The sequence below is a fragment of the Pezoporus wallicus genome, unplaced genomic scaffold, assembly GCF_028554395.1.
Source record: "Pezoporus wallicus isolate ANWC-B61680 ecotype Strahan unplaced genomic scaffold, APGP_CSIRO_Pwel_v1 contig_5958, whole genome shotgun sequence".
In the NCBI taxonomy this organism is placed as follows: Eukaryota; Metazoa; Chordata; class Aves; order Psittaciformes; family Psittacidae; genus Pezoporus; species Pezoporus wallicus.
Genome location: NW_026638491.1, coordinates 3268311 through 3283005, shown reverse-complemented (window position 1 = coordinate 3283005; position 14695 = coordinate 3268311). Strand labels below are relative to the sequence as shown.

General features: G+C 37.9%; 2 protein-coding genes across 2 annotated transcripts in view; one reads left to right on the top strand and one right to left on the bottom strand.

Annotated features, from left to right (window-relative positions):
- The window catches only part of DNAJC24 (DnaJ heat shock protein family (Hsp40) member C24), a 34536-nt gene extending 21445 nt beyond the window's left edge, over window positions 1-13091 (top strand). Inside the window, exons 3-5 of the mRNA XM_057411007.1 lie at window positions 4221-4359; window positions 11769-11837; window positions 12742-13091. Of these exons, the coding sequence (XP_057266990.1) occupies window positions 4221-4359; window positions 11769-11837; window positions 12742-12887 (354 nt within the window). The 3' untranslated portion in view covers window positions 12888-13091. The remainder of the gene's footprint in view (window positions 1-4220; window positions 4360-11768; window positions 11838-12741) is intronic.
- An 833-nt stretch (window positions 13092-13924) lies between these two features.
- IMMP1L (inner mitochondrial membrane peptidase subunit 1) overlaps window positions 13925-14695 on the bottom strand; it is a 31035-nt gene continuing 30264 nt past the window's right edge. Inside the window, exon 6 of the mRNA XM_057411006.1 lies at window positions 13925-14088. Coding sequence (XP_057266989.1) covers window positions 14020-14088 — 69 coding nt within the window. The 3' untranslated portion in view covers window positions 13925-14019. The remainder of the gene's footprint in view (window positions 14089-14695) is intronic.

Genomic DNA, 14695 nt, shown 5'->3' with positions numbered 1-14695 from the left:
TGCAGGTCATGAAAACTGGCTTCCTGTTAACTTCTGCTGTGACGAAAAGTAAAAAGAAAAAGATTATCCATACTTGGCTGGAAATCTTAGTTCTAGTTGCATTACATCAAATACTGTCAGGCTATAAGGCTGTCATAGCTAATACCGTATGTCTAACATGGAGAAACAGAGGATGCTAAGGTGTACTGAGTTAATTGTTAAGTTTAGATGTTAGTATTCTATCATTGACTCTTATTTACAGCTTAGATTTAGTCATTAGATGTAGTTCCTACAAAAGCACAAGTACTTAAATGCATGTAAGTAAAGTAATCCCCTGTTAAAAACCACTTGATTTATTCAGGAACTTAGGGCACATCTCTAGCTTTAAATACGTCTCTTAGTCAAACATAGGCACGCATCCGCTGTTGAAATAAAGCAGGAATTCAAGAGTTGTCTCAACTTGTCAGTTTAATTTAGCAAGGTGATTCCAGGAGCCTGTAGATAATTTCAGAGTTAAAAATCTTTAATAAAATCTGATAGTTTAGAAATTTATTATGCTGTAACTTGGTAGTACGGATGCTTAGTGGTTACTTTATGACTCATGATGGTAAGTCCAGAATAGTCTCACTTTTTATTCAATTGTAATAGTTTCATCATTGTCCTGTGTTGGTCTTTACTTTTGACTTTTTAGAACCTTAATAATGGTTTCCCTTACCAAAAAAAAACAACAAACAAAAAAAGAAAACCCTAAAAGGCATATAAGAAGAATAAAAACCCCTGAAAATATTTCCTTGAAAATATTGTCTTGGGCGAGAAGGTCAAGTTTTAATGCAGCCACATCTGGTTCGTCCTTTTTATATTACTTTTTATTTGCTGCTTAGGATTCCTCCTACTGTTTGACAGCTTTGCATGAAATGTGGGAAATTAGGAAAGATAAAACTGTGGAAAGTGGAGAGTAGTCCTTACTCTAATCCCGGAGGGAAAAAAAAAAAAAAAAAAAGAAAAGAAAAGAATTGGGAAAATAGAGCTGATCTACTTAATTTTCCTCAGTCAGGAAAAATTAGAATATTTACATTTTAAACATGCTTACTTGAAAGTTGTGTAATTTTAGGGGGAGGGGGAATTCTTTAGTTATCTGTGCAATACATAGTAGTAAATGATAGCACTTTTCATAAATATTTGGAAGAAGTAATAGTTTTCGTAGAAAATAAAGCCACCTGTTTTCATGAATGGAATTGGACATGTGGGGCATCTTTTGTTTTTAAAATGAATACCCCTTATACACAAGGCAAAATGACCATGATGATGTATTAAGTAATAAATGAGAAGGAATAGTACTTTCTGAACCTTTTTCAAATAATCAGCCTTTTTAATTTGTGATGTGGAAAAGAGTTATGAGTAAAAGTTTGACTATATTGAGTGGTTTATTTACCATGTATTCCACAGTTTAGCAAGAGATTGCAAATTTAGTGTAAAACTTATCTATGCCTGTGTGCTTCACTCTTTCATTCCCAATAAGTCGAATTAAGTTGATTCTTATTGGGTGTTGTAAATTCCTTTTGAAAAATAACTTCATGAGTGCCAGTAAGAAATGTACATTAAATTGATTTAACTCAACGTTTTCTGCTTGCTTATTTGAATTTGATTAAAGTCAATCAACCCTATTACATTTATTGCATAAAGTTAAGCAACTCGTACAAGTGTTAGGAGGATAGGGACCTGGTAGCGTCTCATCTTGTGATAAGAGAGTTCTTAAGGTTTGTTAGTATGGTTATTGAGACATAATACAGTTATTGACCAAAAGGTCTTTACTAATTTTCAGGGATTAAAGTCCAGGGGTTAATTTTGCAGGGTCCAAACTTCATGGAGTACAAAGTAGGTAGAAATAAAAAATATAGCAGTTGAATGTGCTACAGTGTGTTCCAAATTCTTAACCCTGTGGGTGAAAGCTATGTGTGGTACACTGAATAAATAAAATGATGACTGTATAAATCAAATACATGATAGAACTCAAGTAGTTTTCAGGGTGTGCGCTTTATTTGGTAAACATAACAATATAAACACTGTATTTTTCCCAAGACCAAAGGTTTGCTCACTTGCTTGGTATCAAAGCCAATAGATTAGAATAATGAAATACAATTCATTTACTTAAACTAAGGTGTTCCATGATACTTACACAACCATGAACTGAACCTGTATCTGTGTTTTTAGAGTGTATTTGTCAGGTGATAAGTACAGTCTGATGCATATTAAAAATAAGACAGCTAAATACAGTTGTTTTAGAAAGGCATAATACTGATACTGTAATTGAAAAGGTCAGCAGGTTAAGTTTGCTTTCCTGCAGCACTAAAAAATTCACCAGGTCTCCAACAGACAACGTTTAAAGTTTTTTTTCATTTAAGCTTTGGACTCTTTTTTTAATGTTCACAGTAACTACAAAGCCTCATCTGCTATAAACTGATATAAATTCCAGACAATAAGTTAGAAATTTACTTCTACTAGAGGTAAAAAAAAAAAAAAAAGGAAAACTAGACTGGGCAGACATCTCTAACCTCTAACCTTCTTCCTTTTACCCTCTGTCAGGCTCAGGAAAATATCCTTTATTGTTTTTATAAAAGCCTATTAAGTAGTAATATTAGTAAAAATTAGTGCTGTGTTCAAAAATCAGGATATGTGCTCAGTGAAAAGCTGTATTTATGAAAGCATCGCTTCTTAAAAACACTGTTTATGCAGCCAGAAAGATATAGGTAGTTCCTGAGTACACTAATAGAGCTGAAAATAGTGCTCAGGTGGCAGGTATGAGTGACACAAAGATAATTTGCACAGGTTTTGAGAAGTGATATTGCAGGAGACATTGGGTGGCTCTAACATTTTGAGGAAGAACTTATAACTGGATGTACAGAGGGAGAGATGAGCAATAGTTCAGTTTGAGGAGAAGGAGATAGGTCGAGTAGAAAACAGGCTTGTCTGTTTTCATTACAGAACTTGTGCACGGTTGCAGCAGAGATTAACCCTGAAATAAGGCTGAATGGGAAAAGAGGAGGAGGTCAGAAACATGCATCATATTTCACGTCCCTCAGTACAAATCCAAACCCCTGGCTCTGTTGAGGCAGCTCCTATGAAGGGTATAATGGAGAGGGAGGAGCATCAGAAGCAAATATACAGTAACCAAGAATAAGGGAAGATGCCAAACAAGAGTATTGATTGATTAGTGTCTAAAGTATTGATGGAGGATATCAGAGTGCTCTCTGAACTTCATCTATTAGGCTGGTTAACACTTTGGTAAGGTGTCCTGTGGTTGGTGTCTCAGCAGGCTGAGCAGGACCTAAAAGAGCTGGAGCAAGGACATGTTGTTCATTGTCTCAGATGGAGAAGGGTATGAAGAGGATTACAGTGAAAGAGCAGAAGTTTGGGGCTTTTGCTTAGTGTAGACGTAGACTACTAAAAGCATTAGCTGGAATGCTCCGTTTAGAATGAATGGTAGAGAAAATGTGATACTATTTCAATTATTATTGCCATTTAATGTCGGATTTCTTGCAGTCATGTCCTTGAATAACCATTTCTTAACTAAAATGACAGAATTTTGTAGCCAGTGATCCACGACTTTAAATATTTGGAAGGGCTATTGATTCACTGAACTGGAAGAAATTAAAGATGTTGAGGCATATTTTCAAAACCAGAATTGCATGTAGTATCATATCTGATCATGTATATTCTCTTTACTACTTAAATGATATTTTTTTAAAAATGCTAGGCACATGTGATGCAGCATTCAATCTGCCTGTGATAGCCTTAACTAAACATTGGTGGTATTGTTTGAATCTTCTGTGTGTAATACTCAGAGAGCTGCTAGCACTTAAAGCACCTCCTCTTGTTCCCGTGTTGTGCTCCTCTGCATGTACCTATTTCTGCTTGTGGTAGTCATTCTCTCTAGGTAAATTGTCCATAAGACCAATGATTCCATCAGCAAATTACCCAGAAAATGCCGTCAGTGTGCATGGTGACATTTGTGCCACTGGTGTTTTGTTGCCATTTCAGTGGTCTAATTAAATTGGCAGTTTTCTCTTGTGCCCAGCATCGTTGTCTCCCTTCCTTTGGCACCTTACCTCAGACCTTCTCCTTTTCTCTGTCCTTTTAACTGAATATCAAATGCATTATTGATTGCTCCTCTTCCACCCTCCTCACTTCCGCTCCCCTCAACTTTGTTTTTTCATCTTTCTGTTTGTTTGTGTGATGGGCAGTATCATCCAGACAAGCAGAAGGCAGATGTGCCAGCAGGAGAAGTGGAGGAGCGTGTACAGAGGTTCATCGAAATCGATCAAGCATGGAAAATTCTAGGGAACGAAGAGACAAAAAAAGAGTATGACCTGCAGCAGCGTGGTAGGTCCCTGCCAAGGAATGCAGTAGTGGCAGCCGCTCTTTAAAAAAGCAGGGTCTGAGAGTGGTAGTTAGATGGTATTTTAAAATGCTGTTTATTGCTGAGCCAAATGTTTCTTTCACTCTTGTCCTGCTTTCAAATGTGGATCCATTATTTATAGCTTTTGCTACACGTACGTTAGTGAAAACACTGAATTACTTCCAACAAAACATTAGGTGGCGTTATTCCTAATAATTTGAACAAACATGAAATTTATACTAATTACAGACCTTTTTATTTTATTAAGGCAGCTTCATTAAGTGACCTTAATTTTAAGTCTTATCTTACATTTTGTTGCAGTATCTTAGGTACAGGTATTAATCCTTTTATACCTAGTATTTAATGTGTGTTTATAAGCACTTGAGAATCATTAAAGACACATTCTTTTCAGTTGTGTGTGTTATAGTAGCTTTCATTATTCATCTGTAGACTAAAACAGTCTTTTAAAGCAGGTTTATAAATAATACTCAGATATAACACATTAACTAGGCAGCTCTGGCATGCATTTCTTTTTATACCTCTCAGAAAATAGCTTCTTAAAACAGTGACAGGCTGTTGTGAGAAAGAAAGGGGGGAAATGTAGGTCAGGTCTGTCACACATGGGCTACCATTACATGAAGTGATAGGCTGTCTTTCTGCTCTGGCCTCAGGATAGGAGTCCCTCAGCCTTCCATTAGAACCTTCAATAAATGTATATCCACCCTACATGTTAATGGGGGGGAGTCAATAATAGTGTATTGCCTGTGGGGAAAACACTCAGTTGCACTCTGCAGTAACACACTCTGGTCCAGCATTGACGTGTAGCCACCATCACTTCTGAATGTGTCTGATAAAAGCCCACTGTCTCTGCAGCTTGTTATTGAATTCTCTTCCATTGTACACTGGCACACCATCAGACCCTTCTCTCTTGTGCTGATTTTTAACTCCCCTGCCGCTGCGGGTACCACAACTTACAGACAAAGACTTAGTCATTCTGGCAGATATGCATTACTGCTGGATAAAAAGAGCGATACATAATTGTATATACTTAGTATGAATTCTCTAGTTAGATAATCTTGTATTTCACACTTTGTGTGGGTTTTGGAAGAGAGGGTGGAGGGGTGAGAACAGAATCATAGAATAAATAGTTTAAAAGGGTGGGGAAAAAAATTGGATGTTGCGCTGATTTGTCACATAAACAGGATTAAGGTCAAACATAAACACATTTTCATCTCAAATTTATTTTTTAAATGCCTGAATGTGATGTCAGAAGAGGAATTTCTGCTACCCAGTGCTCTCATCCTATTGTACTCCTGGCACTGTCATATCAGCTGTGTCTTCCGTTGTCACAAATTGTACATGCACAGGAAAAAAGAAATATTAGAGGTCACGTGAGAAACCTTCTCTGTATCTAGTGATTTTTAAATAAAGCTTAAATACAGAGTTCCATTTCACTTGGGTCAAGTTAATCCACTGAAATTGAGAGCTACATCAAGATTTAGTAAGTAACTTTGTTTTCCCATGGAATATAAGGACATTACTATAAATTAGTTTTGACAAAACTCATTCCAAAGTATTTTAAAGGTTACCTATATTTCCTGAGGTTCTTTTGCATCCAGATGAGGTCTTCAAAAAGCCACTTGAAGATCCTATAAAAAAGACTTAGTAAATTAAGAAAACAAATTATTTATTTACACAGGTTTTTGGTAATGGAATAGATGTATTTTAATATAGAGGGTGCCATTCACAGGGGATCAGGTGTTTCAGACTAAGCCACATGTAACACGCATGTGCAGTATTGTTGCATTCTTTGCAGCGTGTTCCCTGGCAGCAAAATGATGGTGAAATAAATTCTGGTTCTTTGAATGCTTGTCAAGCTGCTTCTAAAGTCATGATTCTAGACTAAGTCGTAGACACTGCTGTAAAAGCTTACACAAACAAAGGAATGGAGACAGCAGCTAAGGGGAATAGTGATGAGGGAGATAATACAGCGAGCTAGTAGGACTGTGAGGCCAGGAAGCAGGATCTGAAGGATGCCAGCGTGCACATGTGCCTGGCTACAAGTCACTTGCACTGTAGTCCTCTTCCCAAGTCACAGATTATTTGTATTTACCTTCTTGTGTTATACTAACTAAATCTTAATTACTTGACTCAGAAACTCGGTGGCCAGAGACGTTCCAGGAAGCTGAAAGTGTGGGGCTCTATGGTTTTAATTTCCTGCTTGTTTGAATTGTTGAGAATAACAAGTGAATGTGCTTTCATACCTTAATAATGCTTTTCTTTGAAGGTATTGCTATGCTCTCCTACTTATTTCTCTGTGCCTTCAGGCCATAGTATTAAAGAGGAAAGGACAAACCCCAAACCATTTAGAAGTTTGGCTGAAATACTCTTCCAGGCCTCTCTGGTCTGGAAATTGGAGAACTGTCTTTTTCCGTTTTGTGAAAATATTTCAGTTCATTTCTTTGTCATATCTTTCATGACATATAAGAATACCCTGTTATAATGCTAAAGGGTTTTGCTTTCAGTCTGGGGGGGCAAGGGGGAGAGGCCAGAGAGAAAAAGTAAAACTTAGGGGGTGGAAAAAAAAGCTGCATAACAATTTACCTATTAAGAATGGACTTTTTTTTTTTTTTTTTTTTTCTCATTAGAGAATCCCAGACTGGTTTGGGTTGGAAGGGACCTTAAAGCTCCTCCAGTTCCAACCCCCTGCCATGGGCAGCAACACCTTCCACTAGACCAGTTTGTTCCAAGCCCTGTCCAACCTGACTGAATAATGAACAGAAAGGTTGCAATTAAAATTAAATCACTTAATGTAGCAAATAATTCAAAGGTAGTCATGGGATTAACACTAAAACCAGTTGCTCTGTATATGTTTTGGGGGCAGAGGGTGCAGAAATTTAAGAATCTAGGGAATCTTCCATGTATGGCTCCAGTGAGGTTCTATGCTGGATAATATGTTCTTACATGATGATGGACAGAGGTGTCCATAGAGCCTGGGTGTTTATAGGGTGGGGGTGTAATCACAAGGAGGAGTTTTCACATCTCAGGACATACCTCCTTTTCATTTTCACATTTGGAATTACATTTTTAGAAAAATATTACAGATGCATTTTTCATCCATGAATAGATATTCCAGCATCATTTTTTAGTTCTTGCTTCACTTCTTAGATTTCAAGGCCAGGCTGGATGGGGCTTTGAGCAACCTGGTTTAGTGGAAGGTGTCTCTGCCTGTGGTAGGGGGGTGGTTGGAAGTAGGTGAGCTTTAAGGTCCCTTCCAACCCAAACCACTCTGTGATTCTATGTGAGAAATTACAAGTCCTAACTGGAATTGCTACTGTTGCAGCTTCCACTGTTTGTGTCTGAGGAGTCTGGTTCCATCCACTACGTATCTTCCCTTTAGTCAGTGAGGCACAAGAAAGACCTTTAGTTAGGCTAAAATATCTGGTCACTAATTCAGCTTTCACTGGCAATACCAATCTTCTTTAAAACCTGAAAAAAAATCTTTGAGGAGCTGTCCTCACTCGAAGTTTCTGCTGCAGGTTTGGAAAGGGAGGCTTACACAGGTGTGGTCATAAAGTGGAAAAATGAAAACCCAAGCTAAAGAAACGGTAGCTGCTTCTCCCCCTGCTCCTTCCCTGTTCCTCTCCTAGTATAGTAAACTGAAAAGGCTGGTTTAGAGATGGTTGCTTCCCCATTGATCCATCATTCCCTCCTGCTATGGCAATAAAGTGATGATACTGTATTAGATACCAAGATACTTTACATAATGTGATAAATAGGATGCCAGAATAACCTTACAGATTCCCTAAGAGTAAGCAGGAGAAGCGAGACAAGAATCTACAAAAATGCTTTCAGTAGCAGGAATGGCAATTGAACACCTTCCCTACCTAATTATAAGAAAGGAAAACAATTAATGCAGCATAGTTCAGTGGTTCCTTGTTAAGAAAATTCCTTCTTTTAAAAAAAAATTCAGACCAAAATAAAGATCTTCCCATGGCTATTACTTCAGGCTTTTAATTCTGCCAGGTGCTACTTGTGAAGGCACAGAAGTATGTATTCCTTCTCTAGCCATGGATTTTTAGGGCTGTAGACCCTCAGCTAGTGCTGGAACACAACCCTTGTTCATAGTTCTTTGGAGTTAATTCTGATCTGCACTGGCTACGAGTCAAGCAGTATTTATTTTATTTAACAAATATGGCTTTTGTTATGGAAATTCTTAACGCATGACTTTTTTATCGTTTGCAATTGAAGTAGGCATGGTTAGTTTGAATTAATATGAGAGACTAGAAAGTCAGTAATCATTTAAAAACTAAACAGTCTTTCAGAAGAAGATGACAAAGACATCCAGGTTTTGAGAACTGTGCAGATTTTGATACCGAGTAGGTACTATGGACAGTATTTGATTGAATATACGTATCTTGAACTTTTATGAATTTGAAGACTATATGACTGATAAAAAGCTAGAAAAATCTTTTAAGTATTGCGACTATTTTTAGTATTGCCATAAACTGTTAAAAGGGTGAAATTTCCACTCACTGCTTGCAACCCTTTCCCTAAAACTCTGCCTTAAATAGCCCAAGAAATATTTATTGTATCCTCAAGTGAAACTTAAATACCTTTCCTCTTTTACAATTTCTGAATGACCCAGCAAGGGCTCTAGTAAAGCTTTACTGAACCAAGCTGCTAATAGTTATTTAATGTTGTTCTTTAGCCTGAAAGAATCTCCGTAGATTTTTCCTTTTAATCTCTTTGAATTGCAGGCTCATAAACCTCTCTGATGAGCCTGCCAGTGTTTTCTGAGATCCTGCAGTTGAGACAATGGAGCTGCAGAATCCTTTCAGTTCTTGTTGTCAGACAAATCCAATAGATGGCAAAGCCAGGCAGGCTGTACTTGTGAATTAACATTTGTTTTTCAAGCTATTGTAGATTACCAGGACTTCACAATTTCCCCTGTATGTACAGGAATGTGTTTTACCTAGTACAACTCAGTACACAGAGTTCTGCAGGTTGAGTAGGTGTCATGTGTGAGTAAACCTACCCTGTAACTCAGCACTGGTAGCAATACCAGTCTTAAATAACTTTCCTTCTGGCAAAGGAGTGAAAAGCAGATATAGGTTTACTTCACAGAACCACCAGTGAGAGAGCCCTGGTTGTAATAATAATGATAGAGATGAAATAAGGAAGAATATTAGTCACTAACACGCTCTGTGAAAACCATTGGTTTGCAGTTCTGCTTGTAAACTCTCCAAACTCACACTGGGCTGTGCCTCTCTCTTTAAATAAGTGGCTGCATCTGTTTCTGCTGGGTTCTGTATTTAATGGGTGAACTAGAAAGTAAAGCTTTGCTCAACTCTGGAAAGTAAGCTTCTCCTGCCTGCATGAGGGAAGCAGATAAATGCAGCATATAAAACTGACTGACGAGGGTTACTGGATTATGTGCTGAATTTGGAGACTTACTCAAGTCAAGAGTACTAATTAACAGTTCACATTTTTTGAGATGGCCCATAAGCCAGTTGTCTTTCAGACTGGAGCATCAGACTGGGAATAACAATCTCAGTTCAGTCTGGGAATTATGTAATTAATTTTGCTTATTTATTTTTTCTTTTCAAAATTACAACTGCAGTAGTGAATTAGAAAACCTTGGTTGAAATTCTGCTCCCAAGCCTTAATATTGTACTATGTTTGGAAGAGAGTATAGATTTTCCCATAGCTTTCCTCTTCATTACTTGAATGGCTGAACCTAAATGATTCAATGATTTGTGAGTAACTTTACTTCAAGCATAATAACCTCATCAGCTTGCGTTTTACCAGTTCTTTGCTGAGCATATGGTTCACCTGCCCTTTTGCATTTCCTACCGGTAAGACATGACCCAGTCCTCCACCTCCAATCCTATATAACTTGTTCTATGTGAAATCCCACTTTAAGACTTAATATTTGACAGTTGGGGTTTGTTTTGTTTTGTGTTTTTTTTTTTTTAACTGGCCTTAAATGTCTAATTTAAAACCCCAAATGTATTAACTTATTAACTCTTTGCCACACACATACATAAGATTTAGCTAAAATGCAAAGGGTTCATTTCACTACTGGCAAGTTACATTAATACTTCCACCTATGATACTCTGCTCTGATGGAGCCATGCACTCCTTTGTTGTAAATTAGGAATCTTACTTGCACATAGCTTGCTTTACATAGTTAATGTGTGAAATCAACCGATAGTTAATTAAGCCAACTCATATATGTCTCTTCCGAGTCACTATGTCACTGATAACTCATCCCACATTTGGTATCATTTTTTGGCAGTTTTTCTGGGATATTAGCGGAGGAGATAGCTGCAAGGTCCCTTTTCAGTCCAGAGAAAAGAGAAGCTACATAGAAGAAGCTCGGAAACATTTAGAATACCCTACAATATAGTGATTAGGTTGGGAATTAAAATAACAAAACAATCTGGGCCTCTGCCTTTTTCAGCATGTACTTTCACTGCCAACTGAATTTCCACAGAAAGCTGTAGACAATACCACATGCTCTAGAAAGCTTGATGTTACCAAACTTATCAATCGTAGATTCACTGCTTCAAGAGATGGAGCACCTACTTTCTCAATAACAACTCCATTTAAACTTTAAGTAAGTGCTAAGCTTTCAAGTCAAAATCTAGGGCATTTCTGTGTATGTGCTAAAGATGCTTTTAGGTATTTTTGGTTCTTCAAAATGCAGCATTTGGGGAGTTGGACCTTACAGGCAGCAGCTGGGAGGTTTTGTGTAGCAAATTGTAAGGGGTTTCTGTCCTTTACTGTACACCAAATATGAATGTGCTGATAAATTGTTTACTGGGGGGAGTTTACTTGGCTTCCCCTTTCTAAAGGAGAATGTGTTGCCTAAGAGGGGTTGTGGGGTCTCCATGTGTGGAGATACTTAAAATCTAACTGTCTGTGATCCTGGGCAGCCTGCTGTAGCTGACCCTGCCTGTGCAGGAGGATTTGATCTTGAGAAATGCCTTCTGACCTCAGCCATTCCCTGATTTTGTGACAGGTACAGGTAAGCAGGCGTTCCCAATTCCAGCTTGTGGAGTTGTAGTTACAGACAGGCTTTTAAAAGGTTTTATCAAAACTAAATTTTGTTCCTAGTTCACATAATTGTTTGGGATGTGTGGAACTGCTGTTTTCAGTCATGCCTTAATTTCAAGAATGTGGCTTCACCTTTTACTTCTGGGTACAGCAGAACATTTTTCAGCTTATGCAGAGACATGGAAACTAAAGTTTTAGAGAACTGCATTTTTAATTGACTCTCTAGTAGGAACCAGACATGACTGCTGGGTATGTAAAACTAGTCATTGATCAGGAAGAAATAAGGATCTGTTGTTATCAGGGTTGAATATGTGCCATGTTTTCTTTATAGAAGATAATCTGACAAAAGAATGGCCACTACATGCACAGATTTCCCTTGAGGATATGTCCTGGAATGAAGGTACGAGTGCCTTAATACTTGTTCCCAGTGCCTTTCACTGTCACTGCAAAAGTATTTTTTTTTTTTCCTACATCTTATACCATCATTTTGTCTCTAAGTTCTACTGTTTTGTATTTTCTCAGCTTTTTAGCTGTTCTGTTCTCTATGATTACCTGAATTGGAACTTAAGTTTCTGTGGTACTTATCTTGCATTCCTCCTCTATTTCCCTGCCCCACTTGCAGTACCACTTTTCACTTAGCTCTTTCCTTGTTGTATAATTGAGTGGTTAGATTTCCAGATTCTTCTCAAATCTCTTGTGCATCTTTTGGCTCTATGATGGCAAAATTTCAGGTGTTTTCATACAGATTTTTTTCTAAATATTTTTGTAATATCTGTGTGTTACTTCCCTCATGATACTCCAGCTTTTATCATTTATTTGCTTTTTAAATTAATGGCTGAGGGTGTTTGGTTTTGGGGATTTTTTGTGTTTGGTTTTGGGTTTTCTACTGTTTCTTTAAGCTGTGAGGGGAAAATCCTGTCAGCTTTCCTTTCTTCTGTTTTACATCTGTTTTCTGGGCTAGCATTCTGGTTTGGAACCATCCTTGATCTGTTGTTATTTCTGACTAACAGCCCTATTTTTTTTCTCTTAATATCTGTTTCACTGATGTGCACCTTTTTATTAATTGCTTTTGTAGAGAGACCACATTGACCCTGGCTGGCTGGTGTAAGAATACTTCACAGTCACTGAAACAGTTTAAGAGTAGATTTATCTTTTGAGCAATAAATGGTACCCCAGGTACCGATACCTACAATCCAGCAATGAGAGGTCATTTGTTATATTAAGATCAGCTTTGTGAAGAAAACCCAGAATAAGTTCTTTATTCTTCTAAAGCACTAAAGGCTTTTCTGTTTTCTTTTTGGCAGATGAACAATGTTACACTCTCCCATGTCGATGTGGTGGGAAATACACTGTCTTCAAGAGTGAAATCAAGGACGTATCTTTGGTTTGTTGTGACACATGTTCACTCGTAATCGAGATCCTTCAAAGACTGTTTCCATCAAGCACATGAAGAGTTACAAATTTGTAAAAAGACCGGACAAATGGGGGACAGCATCTGCTAAAGGAATGTATGTTAAAGAAAAGGGGACAGGAATAAGTTCAATTAGGCTTAAGAAAGGAAACATGCACATTAGCTAACATAGCTCTGCAGATATGAGGCTTGGTTTTCCTTCTGCAGCTAAAGAGCTAGTTAATAAAAACCTCCAGAACAGAACACTGAGTTCTGTACAACGGTAATATATCTCATGATCTAAAGGACATTTCTTTCCTAGTAAACAATGGAGTAGCTTCTTTCAGTCTCAGTCTGTATCAACTCTACCTCAGGTCCCACCTCTTAGGTTAAATCCTTTTAACAGCTCAGATGACAAAATTTAATTAGCAGCCATAGATGTGAGAATGCTTTGAACATAATAAAAAGTAAGGTGCATTAATGGGAACATTTTCTATTTCCATATTAAATATTTAACTTCAGTATGGAAGTCCTCAGAAGGACTTGAGCCTTGGAAAGAGGTGGCAGAGACTTGCAGGTCAGGCAGGCTGATTCTCTTAGTAATACGTAGCAGGTCCAGTGGCTGTGCACATCTGACAGTGCATCTGCACTGGCTTTCCAGCTTGGAGAAGGAGCAAGTTTTGAACTCACTCTCTCCATCTTGAACAAATGCAGCCTTCATTCCTTAGGTAAAAACTAAAGAGGAAGCCGGGCTCTGACCCCTACAAGGCACACAGGCCTCTGGGTAACTAAACCCTACAAAACTCCTGTGAGCAGATCCAGAACCCCCACCATTACTGTTTTCAGTCCTAATCCTAGCAGACCACACTACTTCCTACTGTAGGCACAGCCTATGTGCAGCTCTGGGTGCATTGTGCCTTTTTCATCCCTTGTTAACAGTCAGTGCTAACCTTGGCTTGCAGCAAAACCCAAATCTTTCTAATAAATTCAAGCACTTACTGTAAACAGACAGAGGAAATGGTAAGAGGCAGGTTTTGTTGATGACAGCAGTGTATCATTCCCACTTTCGTTAGATGTAATCTCAGAAAGAGACCTCCTTATCAAGTCATACTTGTGTTTATTCTAAACAAAAACAGTTTCATTAATTTTAGTAGAAAATACTAGGAAAGCTGGCAGTAGTCACTTAAATCCTTTAATCATCCAGAAATCTATGGCCATTGGGGCTTGCACGTAGAAATCCGAAGTCATTCAGAGGCCATATCTGTGAAATAAAATACAGTTATAAGAAATTTTAATCACCACTCAAAAGTTCAGTTCAATGTTGTAATCATTTTATTAACTATAATTTTTTAGCTTTTTGGGTGATGGTATGTGAACTTCTCTCACCTGCATGTTTCCTTTCCTAGAAGTGACAAATGCTGTATATCAGGAGGAATCATCATTCCATGGCAGCCATAGACAACACTAATTTATTCACAGTGTGCTTTACTGGGGCCTCACAAATTACAATATTCTTTCCAGTCTTTGAAATAAATACATTCCTAGAATGTCTTTTGAATTCAAAGTTTTCTAGCTTGTAAACCTCTTAACTTAAAAGACAGAGTATGTATTTTGATCCATCTAGGAGAAGGATACCACAAAGGTTACCTCTGGATGGGCATTTGGACTACAAACACCAGACCCTGGAATAAAATTCCACAGGCTTGTAGATAAGCTTATCCCATACAAAAAGGTGTAAAAGGGTGGAGTGCCTGACACTATCAGGGGCTCTTCAACCAGGGGGGGCTCCTCTGAGAAGGGGACTGCTATGTAAAAAAGGAGCACAAATCATGACCAAGTATAAGTGTCAGAAAATGATGCTCACCAGC